General features: G+C 40.7%; 1 protein-coding gene across 1 annotated transcript; it reads left to right on the top strand.

Moving 5' to 3' along the window:
• Nucleotides 1-2199: 2199 nt before the first annotated feature.
• GKN2 (gastrokine 2) lies at nucleotides 2200-9095 on the top strand. The gene is made up of 6 exons (XM_059078536.2): nucleotides 2200-2211; nucleotides 4498-4551; nucleotides 4991-5128; nucleotides 6984-7094; nucleotides 7732-7888; nucleotides 9013-9095. The coding sequence occupies exons 1-6, from the start codon at nucleotides 2200-2202 to the stop codon at nucleotides 9093-9095; spliced, it is 555 nt and encodes a 184-aa protein (XP_058934519.1).
• Nucleotides 9096-16158: the final 7063 nt, after the last annotated feature.

Below are 16158 nucleotides of genomic sequence, written 5' to 3' on the forward strand. Positions count from 1 at the left end.
GGGCTCAGAAGTGTGGCATGTGGGCTCAGTAGTTGTGGCACACGGGCTTAGTTGCTCCGCAGCATGTGGCATCTTCCCGGACCAGGGCTCGAACCCTTGTCCTCTGCATTGGCAGGCGGATCCTTTTTTTTTTTTTTTTTTTTTTTTTTGTGGTACGCGGGCCTCTCACTGTTGTGGCCTCTCCCATTGCGGAGCACAGGCTCCGGACACGCAGGCTCAGTGGCCATGGCTCACGGGCCTAGCCGCTCTGCGCCATGTGGGATCTTCCCAGACCGGGGCACGAACCCGTGTCCTCTGCATCGGCAGGCGGATTCTCAGCCACTGCGCCACCAGGGAAGCCCTGGCAGGCGGATTCTTAACCACTGTGCCACCAGGGAAGCCCCCATTGACTACTTTTATATTAAAAACCCTGAACCAAACATATATACACATATATACTAAACACAGAGACATAAACACATATTCAATATTTTTACAGCATTGGTGTTATAGGTAAACATGTGTTACGTGCTATTCTTTCTATGTTCTGTTACAGGTTCTTTGTACTACTGTTTAACATACCATATTTTAAGCATTTCCTATGTCATACAATGAGATTTAAAGCAACACATACATAATGGAACATAGTAATATGTTTATGAGCCATAATGTAAACATAAGCATATCACTGGGAACTTAATTGTTTCCAGTTAATTGATATACATCTTCAAAAAATAAATGTCATATACACTAAGTCACCTACTGCACCTCTGATTAATTTTTTATGATTGATTCTAATGGTAGAATTATTTCCTCAGGTAATGGTCATTGTTAGAGCTTATAAATATTGCAAATTGCTTTCTTTTATCAATTTTACATTCTCCCAAGCAATACATATTTCCCTTTTGATTTATGCTTATCCACATAGAGTAAATATTTTTGCCATGAAAATTGGATTCATAAGAATATTTTCCAACTTGCCTTTTGTTTGTTTTTTTAATTTAATTTTTATTTTATATTAGACTATACTTGATTTACAATGTGGTGTTAGTTTCAGGCATACAGCAAAGTGATTCAGTTATACATATATATATATCCATTCCTTCTCGGATTCTTTTCCCATATAGGTTATTACAGAATATTGAGCAGTGTTCCCTGAGCTATACAATAGGTCCTGCTGTTTATCTATTTTATACAAAGTAGTTGTGTATATGTTAATCCCAAATTCCTAATTTACCCCTCCCCGCCATGTTTCTCCTTTGGTCACCATAAGTTTGTAAAAGCCCTATTTTTAAAAAGCTGCTGGACGTCATTCCAGCTGTAGAACAAAAGCATCATTTATGCTATTGTTTTGCTTACTGTAGTAATTTTCAATATTGAACAATTCTGCCATTTACAGGTACTATTTGTTTTTGTATTTCCCCACCTCTAAGTTCATGATTCCACCCTAATGGTAGCTAGCCATTTCTGATGTGGCATTACAAAAATTACTCGAATTAAACTATATTCTCTCTATTTTTTAATCTGAGGATTTCTCAGTGCATCTCAAGGTAGCGAGAATTACATGTCATAGTTTTGATGGAGTTTGGGGCAAGGTTTAATGATAAATTTGGTTAATGATGTTAATTGGGCAGAGAGATCTCTGAGCCTTGCTCCTCACGGATCTCTGGAAATTGGCACCAGCTGTAAATGGGAGGAGAAATAAAGTCATAAAGCCTCAAATCAGGGCCCCAGACACTGTTCTTGCCTCTAGTCTCATATCCATCCCTTGGGTGGAAGAATTCAACAAACAAGGCAGGGATGAAAAAGCATTGAGTGAGGGCCCAACTTAGGTCTTAAGGGTGGACTTTACCCTCAGGGGAGATTTATGAATATTAGATATAAATGACGACAAGATGTGTAGAACATGCATCTTATAATATTTTTAAAGGGTGGACATTGAAATCTCAAATGCAACATAGAGCAGATAAGAGGGAATATTTACAGAGTAACCAAGTGGCAAATTTTTACTAGTGAATAATGAGCTTTGCTGATATCAGGTTATGTGGTTGGGTCTCAATCCCGATAAAGGAGTTTGCCGGGGTGTGTCAATGATATGGACATGGCTTTTTCCAAAGTGATCATTCTGGAAAGAGATTTCCACACCTTAAAGCCAATATAAAGGGTAGAAGTTGCATGGGCAGCCTCACTTGCTCCAGCAGCTTCTGCCTTTCAGGCAAAATGAAAATCCTTGTGAGTATCTGTTTACGTTTCTTTATACCCTTATGGTGGCTGCTTGCAGAGAATGCCCATATCCAATATGCCTTGGTTTTCAGGGGTCTTAGACAAACACTGCATGCTTCTAAACTTCTGTGATTGAATTAATGCTGTTTTTGGCAGGAATAATGTTGAATATTAATTTGTCCATTGTTTCTTGAGATATTTACTAAAAAATTACGAAGAAAAAAATTGGAAATATCTAGGGAACTTTAATTTGTAATATTTTAGTAATAATTCCTTATTATGAACTTTGGAGGGAATGTAGGCATTTTAGGACAACTGTATTTACTATCTAAAGGAGAAGTAGTGATTTTAAAATAATAATATCCGGGGCTTCCTGGTGGCACAGTGGTTGAGAATCTGCCTGCTAACGCAGGGGTCACAGGTTCAAGCCCTGGTCTGGGAGGATCCCACATGCCGCGGAGCAACTAGGCCCATGAGCCACAACTACTGAGCCTACGTGCTTGGAGCCTGTGCTTCGCAACAAGAGAGGCCGCGATAGTGAGAGGCCCGCGCACCGCGATGAAGAGTGGCCCCCGCTTGCCACAACTAGAGAAAGCCCTCGCACAGAAACGAAGGCCCAACACAGCAAAAATAAATAAATTAATTAATAAACTCCTACCCCCAACATCTTCTTTAAAAAAAATTTAAAAATAATAATATCCATAATAATAATAATGGCAGCTGTCATTTCCCAAGTGCGTACTAGGCCGTATGCTAAACATTTGCATGAATCATTTCATCCATTCACTTAAACAATTCTATGATCTGAGTAGTATTGCCCCATTCTATAGGTGAGGAGACTGAGGCACAGAGGAATGTGATTTCTCCAGGCCAGTAAATGTGGGATTTAGTCTTGAAATTTCCCCATCTTAGGCCCCACTTACTGGAGCAATCAAGGCAAAGTAATCCTGCCATGACCACTCCAGCTGATCCCAGACCTGATCCCATTCTCCCATAGCTCCACATTGCAGTACTCCATGGATGGTTAGTTGACTATGTTCTGATCCAGAATGGAACACCTTCCCCCAGTCTCTATCCCTTATTCTCATTGAGCTACTGAAGGAGAAAGCAAAATAATACCTCCTCATAAGGTGTTAAAGACTGTCAGCTTAAAGAGTTGCCTCTCCCAAGGTATCTTGATTTTCTAAGAGGATACCTAACCTTGAAACACAAACCTGGAACAGTGGTATATTAATCATGGTGTTGGGTGAGTGGTTACTTGGGGGCAGGGGACACTTCCTGAGCTCTCTCTAATCATACCACTAAGGTGGATAGCTCTTCACCCACCTATCCAGACCTCTATATTAGATCCATTAAACAGAATACATAGGAGTGTCAGAGGTTGTCCAGGTTGTCCCTATGCAAGTAGGCAGGTTGGACAGCTGCATATAGGTCCATGTTAGACATTCTACCCACAGTCACCAGGAGAAAAATGTTATTGGTGAGATGCAAAAGGAAGTAGGAATATCCCTCTGACAGGTCCTAAACATATCTGCCTTCCCCTTCATCAGCAATTTCAATGACAGTGCCGTGCACTGTGATGTTTGGAAGAGAGAACAGAAAACTAGGATCAGCATGTTGGATGAGTCTCTCATATAACTGCAGCAAAATGTCAGCAGTGCCTCCATGTCAGTCTCAAGGTCTGCTGGCCTAACACTTGTCTGATGGTATCACTGAGGAGAATGTGGAGATTTTCCTTGATGTCAGCCTCAAAAGTTAATCATGCCTCCAAGCATTGGATTTTCATAGTTTGCCTTTAGGAATCTATTGTATCTCTATCACCCATGAATCCACTTATATCTATCTTACTGTCTCAATCTCAAGGAATTAAGTCATTTTTTAAACCAAAAAACAAAACTTGACTCCTGCATACTAAAGCCAGTGTGAATACCACTAGGGTCCTCCCCTTAGTAAAATGAGTCCTTCCTCACTGCTCACCTCCCCTAAGTTTTTTTTTTTTTTTTCCTGGCATAAGAACTATGCTTTCTAGAAGACTGTGTTAGGAAGGGTTGGGAATTTGGTAACAAAGGTAGAACCTGTTTCTAAAAAATAGCATGAACCCAACAAATGCCTGTCAAATGAATGAATGTGTGTTTCACATTTTGGAAGTGGACTGTTGACCATCCATGACCTCCCACCAGTGTCTTAAGCATATGTTTTCTGTGATATTTGTGCTTGTCTTGTCCAATGTCACCCCATGTTCCCACCCTAAGTGACAGCCCTATTGTGAATAGATGTGACTGGTCGGTTTTTCAGGTGGTATTTCTGGTGGCACAGGCCATCTTTGGGACACAATCTCATGGATATGAGGTGAGTTGGTTCCCTATAGACTTTATATCTTAGATGTATTGGGAGAGGAAAAAGAAGATATGAGATAATCTGAAGGACAGTAGAGAGTCCACATGTCCTATATGGGATGAAATTCCAGAAATAACCAATAACAGAAACAATGAGGTTGATTATTTCTTTCCAATCACAATACCTTAAAAAATGTAACCCATTGCTTTAAAATGTGGTTAATTTCATTTCTCATGTAATGCCATTGCTTTGCCCATATATAATACAGTGAGCTATGAGGAAGACCTTTGCGTTCTAATTTTAGCATGGGCTTTTGGTCTGGGATGCCAGTGGAGATGTTTCAAGGTTCAATCTCTTGTTTGAAGCATTAGAAGGCTTTACTTTGAAGGGAGGGTTGCCTTTCAAATGCACATAGTTTATGAAAAAACCATTATGTCTTTTGTCAATCTAGGTTTATAACATCATCAGCCCAACTGACAATGGTGACCCTATTCAGGAGACAATGACAATTGACAATGAAAAAAATACTGCCGTGATTAACATCCATGAGGGATCATGCTCCTCTACTACGGTTTTTGACTATAAACATGTAAGCAGCAATATTTTATATTCTTCAAGAATGGACTTCTAAAGGGTGGAGGGGCAGCCATTTATTGTGCATTTGAATTCCAGGAGCTATCCTTGCAATTCTTTCACAATTTCCTTACTCCTGCTTTTCCCTTTAAATAATCAAGCAATTGGTTAAAAACTAATCAAACAAAACCGTTTCTAATGAAAAAATGTGATGAGACAGGAAGGATACAAATTCTTGTGACCTTTTCGGGTGGAAGGCACAATCATATTGTCTAACTACAGGCTCAGAAAGTGCCTGGAAGAGTGACTAATACCCAAGGCCAGGCATGGCACACAGGCTCTCAAAAATAGTTGTCAAATGCCTGAATGAATGAAGTAGGGCTTCTAATACAAAAAAATTATGCAAAGAACAATAATGAAGCAAGCAGTCACAAAGTAGCAGAAATCCAGAACAACTCTACACATTTGACTATGTATATGCAGTAAATCATACTGCTTCTGGAAGAATGAAAATATGTTAACTAAAAACATTAAACTATTTCTAAGTTTCACTTACTGGTATTAACAATAAATCTCAGGAAACTTATTCTGTCCTTGATTCATTTATTCATTTGTTTGTTTTCCATTTGTTCCACCTGGGTGATGAGCCTGCTTTCACCTCTGGAGAGAGCTATGCACTGTGGATATAAGTAGTCTGTAGTCCAATGCACTGGGCATTTGAATGTGACTTTCTTCTCCTTTTCTTATAGAAACCTCCTCACTGCCTCTGCCCCACTGGTATTGGGAGTTCCATGACACATTTGAAAACATAGAGTCTTTGAAAGATATGGCTTACAAGGAAGTTGTGCTGAAATTCTTTTTAAGCAGATGTCAGGGAAATCACAAAAGTATCTTTTAAAAAAATAGCATAGGTGAATTAGCATATGCTAAAAAATTGCATAATAGAATAGGTGAGAATTTGGTTAAAACCTCTTCCACTATCAATCAGGTTCAGCCTCAGTCAATTTTTGGTTTTTAGGGACTGACAATTTGTGAGAACTGAAAAATAGGAACTAGAAAGATTTATAATATTTGCACTCTTATAGGCTGTGTAATTATTTGGAACTATGTACAGAAAATTTCAATCTGTATGAAGATTCCAGAAGGTTCCTTTTGGCTCCAAGGACCTCACCCTCCATTGTTCTTCCAATCCCAACTTCCTTCAACCCATCCTTATCCAGCAGACTTGGGTCTGAGGTGGAGAAAAGATAGATGGTAAAGGAGGGGAGGGGAGAATCAATGAAAATGTATGTGTCGTGGGTGAGGGAGGTGTGGGTATGTTGAGGAGAGCTTCTAAAGTATCACGGTCCAGTAGAACTTTCTGCAATGGTAGAAATGCTCTATATCTGCATTTTCCAATAGGGAAGTTACTAGCCACTTGTGGCTATTCAGCACTTGAAGTGTGTGACAGAGGAAGTACATTTTAAATTTTATTTAATTTGAATTTAAATTTAAATGGCCACATGTGGCTGGTAACTAACATATTGGACAGCACAGCTCTAAAGAATACCGTATTTACTCCAAATTGAGGAAAAGGCAGAACAAAATCAATAGAAAGAGACAGAGAGCGGTTTTTTCTCAAGCTTTCAAACCCCAAACTGTAGACCCAAAACATGAAAAGTGGGGCACACATCATGTGTTTGCACAAATTCAGAAATAGAAATGACAAGTGAAAAAGCAAAACGACATGTAAAAGAAGTGTAATGGATAGAATTGACTACAGCTTGAAAATATCACTACGCATGCTCAAGGCTTTCCACGAGGCCCATCCTCACCAAGCTCAGAACCCAGGGAACTGGGAGGGGCAGTAACTGTTGCTCTTGCTGCTTCAGGGCTACATCGCCTCCAGGGTGTTCTCCCGAAGAGCCTGCTACATCCTGAAGATGAACCATAAGGCCATCCCTGCTCTGGACCAACTCAAACGGTACATCTTTGAGCGGCAGGTAAGTGTGGGGTAACCCTAAGTATTCCCTGTTCTTGAGCCAGGGAATACTGGTGCCCTTAGAGAAATGAAGAGGATAAGGGAGAAGATCATAATATCATACCTTATTGTGGATATGGTACCCTCCACTTTAAAGCATCTTCACACTTATTGATTTTAGGGCAGGAATAAATCTCTTAGATTGAGTTCCACCATACAGCCCCCAATACAAAAACTTACAATAAATTCCAGTGTCTTTGTAGAAAGGACTAAACATTCTCTTCTCAGAGCAAGGCTTTAAGAAATAGTGATTGGCAGAAAAAATGAGTGATGATATCCAATGACTCAATGGTGCAAATAAATACAGTATAGTGAGAATAAATAAACACTGTGAGGCTAGGAATCTGAGGTTTATTTCTCCTTTTGTGTTTTTTCATCAGGCACAGATTCACCCTCTCTAGGTTTCATTGTCATCAGCTGAAAAATAACATTGGTAATAATGAGGTTTCTCTACGACCAAGTGGTCAAAAAGAGATGATATCTTGAGATTCCTGACCACCTCCTGTTTAATAATTCAAAAGAGAAAAAGCCACAATTTAGAATAAGTTACACCAGATTATGTCAATTTATTTCATCCTATTCCACTCCTACTGATCTAGGCTTTGAACAACATGTTCTCCGACAAATACATCTGGGTCAAGTATAACCCACTGCAGTCTCTGATCACACATGTGGATTGGTTCCTGTTTGGATCACCCATCAGGCAGCTCTGTGAACATATCCCCTTGTACAACGGGGAATTGGCTGAAAAGACACGTGAGTACCAATAAATCATTCCTTCACCAGATATTTTCTGACAGCTCCAATATGTCAGCCACTCTGCCAGGTGCTGTGTGAAATACAAATAAACATGAAACATGACTCAGTTTGGTTTACTTTGGGAATTAAATATCTACCATGTGTGGAAATAGTGCTAAATGTTAGAGAGACACAGAAAAGAAAAAACTCTGCCTCCAAGGAACACATAGTCTGATGGAGAAGTTAGTGACTTAAGACAGAGGATGGAATAATAAAGATTCCTGGGGACAAAATAAAGACTATTGGATTCTCTAAAGTATAGCATGGTAACTCTAGGTAATAATATGGTATTGCATACTTGAAAGTTGCTGAGAGTAGATATTAAGCATTCTTACCACACACACACACACACACACACCAAAAAAAAAAAAGAGTTACATATGTTAACTACACAAGGTGATGGATGTGCTATCTTGAGTTTTTACAATGTATATGTATATCAAATTATCATGTTGTATACTTTAAATATATACAGATATATTTGTCAATTATTTCTCAAAAAAGTTTAAACATAGTCTCAGGATCTAAGATAAAATTGGTCCAAGAAAGAGCAGGCAAAGTGGACTGACAGACAGGGAGTAAAAACTCTGATTCATGCAGGTAACATATGTCACTGCAGTCATTACTGGTATTTTTACACAAAATTGCTAAATATGGCAGAGTGACAGAGTTAAAGAAAAGTTGGATCACAGATGGCAAAGGTAACAAGAGAAATTCCACAGAGTAGTGGAAGGTAAAGAAGAAAAGAATTAGCATTTATTACCTTTCTATTGCCCAGAAAAAATTAAGATATTTTTACTTTTCATAAGGTCATTAGTACTTATAAGTAAAGGCATGCAGGCATGCCATTAATGCAGAATGTCATAGCATTAATCGAGTTGAGCCAGAGAGCACTTCCAGGGATTGTCAGTATATTTAAGCTAATATATTATTATTCTTTGCAATACAAGTATAGCTAAAATCTTGGGTAACATGAAATTACATGTACACCCCCTAGTCAAGATATTTACAAAAGGGCATTGGTTTTCTGAATTCTAGTAATTTCTTAATTCTCTTTTTTTAAAATTATTTCCCCTTTTCAGATGATACTGATGCTGGAGACTGTGCAAAGACTGGGCTCCCGGGCATCTTGGGAATTTCCATCTGTGCAGACCATCACATTTAAGGCATCAGCCCACTGGTTTCATCTTTTCAGAGAAATACACGTTTCCACTCAACAGCCAAGTTAAATTCTTTGTCAGTTTGTCCCAACTAAATTTGAGATTCAGTAGTAAAACATAAGTACTATATTTATAGATATCTGGGTGTTTTCTTTTCTTGTAAGCAGCAAAGGGAAGCCAAACAATGTTTATGTCAATATATAGAAGGAAGGAAATTGCCAGGATTTCAAGTAAAGTGCATAGTGTGAAAATTCCCAGGTAATATAGGTGAGTCACATACAGGCTGGTCAGCTATGTACAAGTCTTCAGTTTTGCATTTAACACTTAGACCAGCTGCCCATCTGTCCAACCAACACACTGAGCAGCCTAGGTAGAGCAGAGGCTCAGGTGGCATTGACCTTCACCTAGTGAGGGGGATGGATAATTTATACCTTTATGAGACAACTTGACTGCTCAGGTGAAGAAAACTGTGCCCTCTGACAAAGCACCCAGCTTTGAGAGCCATTCACATACCTTTTAGCTCATCAAAGCAGTAGACTCAAACTTAATAAACATTATCATGATATATTTCATCCCAGAGTGAGGAGAGAGAGAGAGGGGAACACACGTCACCCAGAGAAAGATGCACATTACTGAAAATCTTTACAGGAGTGAGGCCCTAACTGGAAATGTCAAGTCAATATATAGAAGGAAAACAATTTTTAATATTTCAAATAAATTGCATAATGTGGGCAAATTCCCAGAGCGCATGGTTGGTTATCACATGGAGTAGTCAGCGAGTGCAAGTTCAGAGCAAAGAGGAACTACTTTAACAAGAATTTCTGTCTTCATCTACTGCTCCTATTCCTAACACTATACATCTACTCCTTAATAACCATTAGTACTGGGCTAGGTATGCTGGCAAAACTACAATAGTAAAGAAAGTTAAAATAACTGAGCTAAATTCTGGCAGTGTTGTCTGCAATTTATTGTCTCATCTCACCATAGAAGGTTAGGGATATTCTGGTCTTGGTTGGGTAGTTAGGACTAGATGCTTGAAGGTGGCCAGACTATCTTTTTCCACTCTAAACTCTCTCTCTACATGTCTGCCTCAGGATCTGACACTGGCTTTCTCTATGGGGGTAAAACCAACATCGCTCTGAGCCCAAAGGTCCCCATCTTCCTTGTATCATCATCAGAAAGGAAAGGGACTCTTAGTTCTAATTTCAAATTAGCTTTAATTAAAAACATCTCTGGAAAGGAGCCTCACTGAATCATGGGGGTACACATTCTTACTCCTCTGGCGGGGGCTGGTGGGAGTGGGGTAAGGGAAGGGTTGTGATTGGCAACTTCCTTTGGAATTTACTGCTTAGAACTGTGTTATCCTTATTAGTATTTATAATATTATTACCATTTTAAAAGCAGAAAATTTAAAAAGCAGAACTCAAAACAGAACTTTAAGTTCTGCTTTTTCCTAACTCTGCTTTCCTTAAATCAGTTGACCCTGCTCAGTTCTGGTGTCATGCTGAATACCTATTACAAGAAGCAGGTGGAATAGGCCAGGCACATGCCTAAGAGGAGTGAGTCCAAATGTAAGCTAAAAGGAAGCTGGGACTCCATTAAACCTTCTCCAGAAAGGAGCCCTTTCTTAAGGGCTGGGGAGGGAAGATATTAATTCTGTTTTCATTTTTGTTTGCCTCAAGGTATTTTCCAATTTCTCTTTTGACTTCTCTTTGACCCAATGGTTAAGAGTGTGTGGTTTAATTTCCATGTACTTGTGAGTTTTTGTATTTTCCTTCTGTTATTGCCTTCTAGTTTTATTGCATTGTGATTGGAAAAGATTGGGAAAGATACCTGGAATGATTTCAATCTTCTTAAATTTGTTAAGACTTGTTTTGTGGACTAACATATGATCTATCCTGGAGAATAGAATAGAATAGAATCCTGTTCCCTGGGCGCTTGAGGAGAATGTGAATTCTGCAGCTGGTGGATGGAATGTTCTGTATATGTCTGTTAGGTTCATTTGGTCTTTAGTGTAGTTCAAACCTGCTGTTTCCTTATTGATATTCTGTCTGAATGATCTACCCATTATTAAATGGTATTAAATGGTATTGCAGTCCCCTAGCATTATTATATTGCTGTCTATTTCTCCCTTTAGTTCAATCCATATTTGCTTTTTATGTTTAGGTGCTCTGACATTGAGTGCACATATATTTATAATTGTTATATCTTCTGGGTAAATTGAGCTTTTTGTCATTATATCACAACCTTTTTTGTCTCTTGTGACAGTTTTTGACTTAAAGTCTATTTTGTCTGATATAAGTATAGCTACTCCTGCTCTCTTTTGGTTCTCATTTACATTGAATATCTTTTTCCATACCTTCACTTTCAGCCTATGTGTGTCCTTAAATCTAAAGTGAGACTATTTTAGACAGCATAGTTGGATCTTGTTCTTTATTCATTTAACCACTCTATATTTTTTGATTTGGATATCAAATTTTGTAACCACAACAAAGCATCAAGGATGCTAGATGAGCTTATCTCTCGAATAAAGCTGGCCCAAGAGAGCAGGAATGATCCAGAATATGAGTGTGCCAAAGGTGTTTTTGCCTTGGTGAGGCTTGTAGATGGGGTTCTTATTTCCTATGAAGTTTTGTTCCTCACAGTAAATGACACACAAATGGGATATTACTCAGCCCTAAAAAAAGAATGAATCTTTCTATGTGCAACAACATGGATGGACCTAGAGAGTATTATCTTAAGTGAAATAGTTCATACAGAGAAAAGCAAATATATATAATTTCACTTATGTGCAGAATCAAAAAACAGAACAAATGAACAAACATAACAAAACAGAACAGACTCATAGATACAGAGAACAAAAAGGTAGTTGCCAGAGGGGAGAGGGGTAAGGGAGATGAGTGAAATAATTGAGGAAGATTAAGAGGTACAATCCTCAATTACAAAATAAGAGTATAGTTTGGGGAATATAGTCAATTATAACGTAATATCTTTGTATGGTGACAGATGGTAGCTAGACTTATCATGGTGATCATTTTGTAACATATAGAAATATCAAACCACTATTTTTTGTACCTGGAACTAACAGTGTTGTAGGTCAATTATATTTCAATTCAAAAATATGTAGACACTGGGAGGAAATACATCAAAATGCAAATGGTAGCCTTGTAGAATGAATTTGGGAATGTTACGTCCTCTTCAAATTTTTGTAATAGTTTGAGAAGGCTAGGTATTAGTTCTTCTCTTTATGTTTTGTAGAATTCCCCTGTGAAGGTGTCCATCCCTGGACTTTTGTTTCCTGAGAGTTTTTTAAATTACAAATTCAATTTCACTACTGGTGATTTGTCTGTTCAGATTGGCTATGTCTTCCTGATTCAATCTTGGAAGGTGGTATGTTTCTAGAAATTTGTCCATTTCTTTTAGGTTGTCCTATTTGTTGGTACATAATTGTTCATAGTATTCTCTTACGATTTTTTGAGATTGCTTGTTGTTTCTCCTTTTTTGTTTTTTATTTTGTTTATCTGGGTCCTCTCTCTTTTTTTGTTGATGAGCCTGGCTAAAGGTTTATCATTTTTTAAATCTTATTTAAAAAACTGACTCTTGTTTTCATTGATGTTTTCTATTGTTTTTTTGATCTCTATTTTATTTCCTCTCTGATCGTTATTATTTCCTTCCTTCTGCTGACTTTGGGCTTTGTTTTTTCTTCTTCTTCTAATTCCTTTAGATGGTAGGTTAGGTTGTTTATTCATTGAGCATCTTTATGATCATTACCTTGTACTCTTTATCAGGTAGAATTGCTTATCTTCACTTTGCTTAGTTCTTTGGCTGGGGTTTTATCTCATTTCTTCATTTGGAACATATTCCTTTGTCACTTCATCTTGCCTGATTCTCTATTGTTACTTCTATGTATTAGGTCGGTTGGTTATGTTTCCCTATATTGGTGAAGTGATATGTAGGAGACATCTTATGGGGTCTGCAGCGCACTCCCTTCTGGTGACCAGAGTTATATGCTCTAGAGGTGTTCTCTATATGGGCTGTGTGGGACCCTCTCTTGTGGTGGGGTTGGCCTCAGGTACATGGTGCCTGGTCAATGGGCAAGCATCCTGTCCTCTTGTTAATTACCTTTGGGAGCCTCGTTACTCTCCTGTTTGCCCTGACTGATTGCTATAATAGGAGGATCTTGGGGTAGTCTCCAGCCCCTTACAATCTGAAGCTGGCCCTCACTATGGGTCCTGCCAGGGTGTATTTGAGTTTTGCTAAGAGCTCCTCAGATTCCATCAATGTCCCTTTCTACTCCCTTGGGGTGAGGGTTGGGGAAGGGTATGTCTGGGAGTAGCATGAAGGAACCCTCTAGGGTGTAGGGAGTGTTCTACATCTCCATCTAGGTGATGGCTATATGGGTGTATATATGTAAAACTTCATTGTACTTAAAATCTGTGCGCTTTACTGTATGTTATACCTCACTAAAAACGTTTATATATTTTTAAAACGTAAAACCCAACTGAATACAAAGAAGGCCCACCCAGTCTGTGGCAGTCCTAGGAAACACCTCAAGTTGGCCATTGCTATAGGAAACACAGATCAGCGTTGAAAGGTTCGTGCTCCAGCCCCACGTGCCCGGAGCCAGGCCAGGGGCCGAGTGCTGGGGAGAGATGAGGGTCCACCATCAGCAGCAGGTCAGCTCCAGGCGGAGGGCTGGGCGCACTGCCTGGATGAAAAGCATCACCCAAACTGACGAGGCCAATGAAGATGCTCCGTAGGAATAACTGCCCAGGTACAGCTTAAACTGTGGGGACGGTCTCTCTACCCCAGGCGGCAGCAGGAAGAGGAGAAGCAGCATATCCCTGGCAGGATAGTGGGCCCCACTCCTGACCCCTGGGGAAGCTGAGAGCATGGAGTGGGCAGGGAACCGGAGAATGAACACAGGGTAGCCACTACCCTCGGCTGGTGAGCTGGCCCACGCAGACCTGGGGCTCGGGGCCAGTCGGCCCTCCCCCCAAGGCTGCGGAGAGGCAGGCGTGATGAGGACAGTTAGGGGTGCCTCCATCTAGGGTGGAAGGGGTGGGTCTAGTGAAGGGAGCAAGACTCCCCCTACAAGGAACCATGTCACTGGAGCATCAATTATCTGAACTGGGAAGCAGGGAATTTGATCTTTGTCTTGGGCCTCCTTTCTGAGAAGGGCCTCCTGGGCAAGGGTGGAAGTTTTGCAAGAATCTCAGAGATTTCTCGGAGGGAGGGTTTTGTGCAGTTCCCATCTGGGCTGTAGACATGACCAAGGACCTCTGATGATCCTTCCAGTGCATGTCTGCAGGAAGATAAGGACAAAGCCAAGGGAGGTTGAAAGCTCAGGAAAGATGGAGCCGGGATACAGTCGTACCCAACAAGTCCTAGACGGGAGAAGCAAGGCCGAGCGCTGTGATGTCTTGTGCTCAGATTTGTCCCCAGTCCAGTGTCCAAAGGGCTCATGCTGCAGACCCCAGGGTGGTGGCTGGAGACTGTGAGTAGAAATGACAGAAGCCGCAGAAGAGAAAAGTCTGTTTTTCACTGCACATTGTCTAAGGAACCAGCGCATACGTTGCAGCAGTGTGAACGACTGACACCAAAGTGACAGGGGAGACACACTTTCCTATTTCGAGATGAGTCCAGAGGCCCAAGTTCCTCTGGCTCCTGAGGCTGAGATGGAGGCGTCTGCCCAGGGCGCATGGTCAGTGGAAGAGCAGCAGGTGGTGAGGATGGTTCAGCTGTGAGCACAGCAGGCTGTGGGTTCCCAGTCCCCTCAGCCCAGTCCTAAGAGGCAGCGTTGGAGACGTTGACAGAGGTCAATAACAGCAGCTGTGCCAAGACAGGAAAAACGAAAAACACAACAAAAAAAGAGAGTAGAAGACTTCCCCGCTTAGAAGATGATTGAGCTAATTCTTAGCTACTTCCTAGGCCCTTCCAGGGACAAGCCAAGATTATTGCAAAGGACTTAGCAAGAAGCTTGAGTTCTTCAATCCCAGATGGAGGAAACAGTCTGTTATGAATATCAGTGTGATTGTATTTTAAACAGAAGGCACGTGGTCTTGATACACATGGAATACGTTTGGGTCAGGATGATGGGCACTGATTTGAGATTCAAACATGGTAAATTTCATTGAGTGATGGATTAGGTGAACTCAAGGATAAACGTTAACAATGGTCATCAGTAGGGTGATGCTGTAGACTAGAATGTTTATGTCTCCCTAAAATTCCTATCTTGAAACCTAATCCCCAATGTAATGGGATTAGTCCCTTAGAAAAGAGGCCCTAGAGTCCTCCCTTGTCCCTCCCACCTTATTAGGATACCGTGAGAAGACAGCTGTCCATGAACAAGGAAGTGGGCCCTCACCAGACACCAAATTTGCTGGTGCCTTGATCTTGGACTTCCCAGCCTCCAAAACTGTGAGAAATAAATGCTTGTTGTTTACAAGTCACCCAGCCTATGACATTTTGGAATTTTGTTCCTTCCAATCCCAACTCCTAAAGGATCTAAATCCTGCTGCATGCACGGAAGATTCTTTATAAGATAAAGATTGAGGTTGTAACCGGAAGGACCAAAATCTACCTTGACAAGCCCTGTAAGGTCTAGAAGGCTGTACTTATTGTTTCTCAGAGCTGGTACAGAGCTATTACAGTGGAGTCAACGACAGCCAAGGGTGATGATGCATAGGAGGGCAGCAGGCCTTGAACCTAGATTTTCCTGGAGGAAAGCAGTCTAGCTGGCAGAATGTCTGCGGGGATGGTAACAGATGGAGATAAGCATGGTGGGTGCCTGGGGGTGGGGTGTGTCTAAAGTCTCCTGGAAGTAACAGGTATGTTATAATGATCAGGTGGAGCCCGGAGATGATGGGAAATTCAGGAGCAGCTGCAGCTTAGAAGTCAGGAGGGGAAGGCTCAATGGGCATCAGAGCTGTCAGTAGACAGCAGCCCACACACCATCACAGAGGACTCGGGAGCAGGGGTCCAGGCAACTGTTAACAGGGACTCAGTCACATGGGACCAGACAGGGACTGGTCCTGAAGTTGCCAGAGGATAGAGGTCAGGGATACG

This window comes from Kogia breviceps, chromosome 11 (genome assembly GCF_026419965.1).
Source record: "Kogia breviceps isolate mKogBre1 chromosome 11, mKogBre1 haplotype 1, whole genome shotgun sequence".
Classification (NCBI taxonomy): domain Eukaryota; kingdom Metazoa; phylum Chordata; class Mammalia; order Artiodactyla; family Physeteridae; genus Kogia; species Kogia breviceps.

What these genes read in the sequence shown, in the direction of transcription:
- GKN2 (XM_059078536.2), top strand. An exon ending in CACAATCTCATGGATATGAG is followed by an intron (nt 4,552 to 4,990) that starts GTGAGTTGGTTC and finishes TTGTCAATCTAG; the next exon opens with GTTTATAACATCATCAGCCC. An exon ending in GGAATTGGCTGAAAAGACAC is followed by an intron (nt 7,889 to 9,012) that starts GTGAGTACCAAT and finishes TCCCCTTTTCAG; the next exon opens with ATGATACTGATGCTGGAGAC.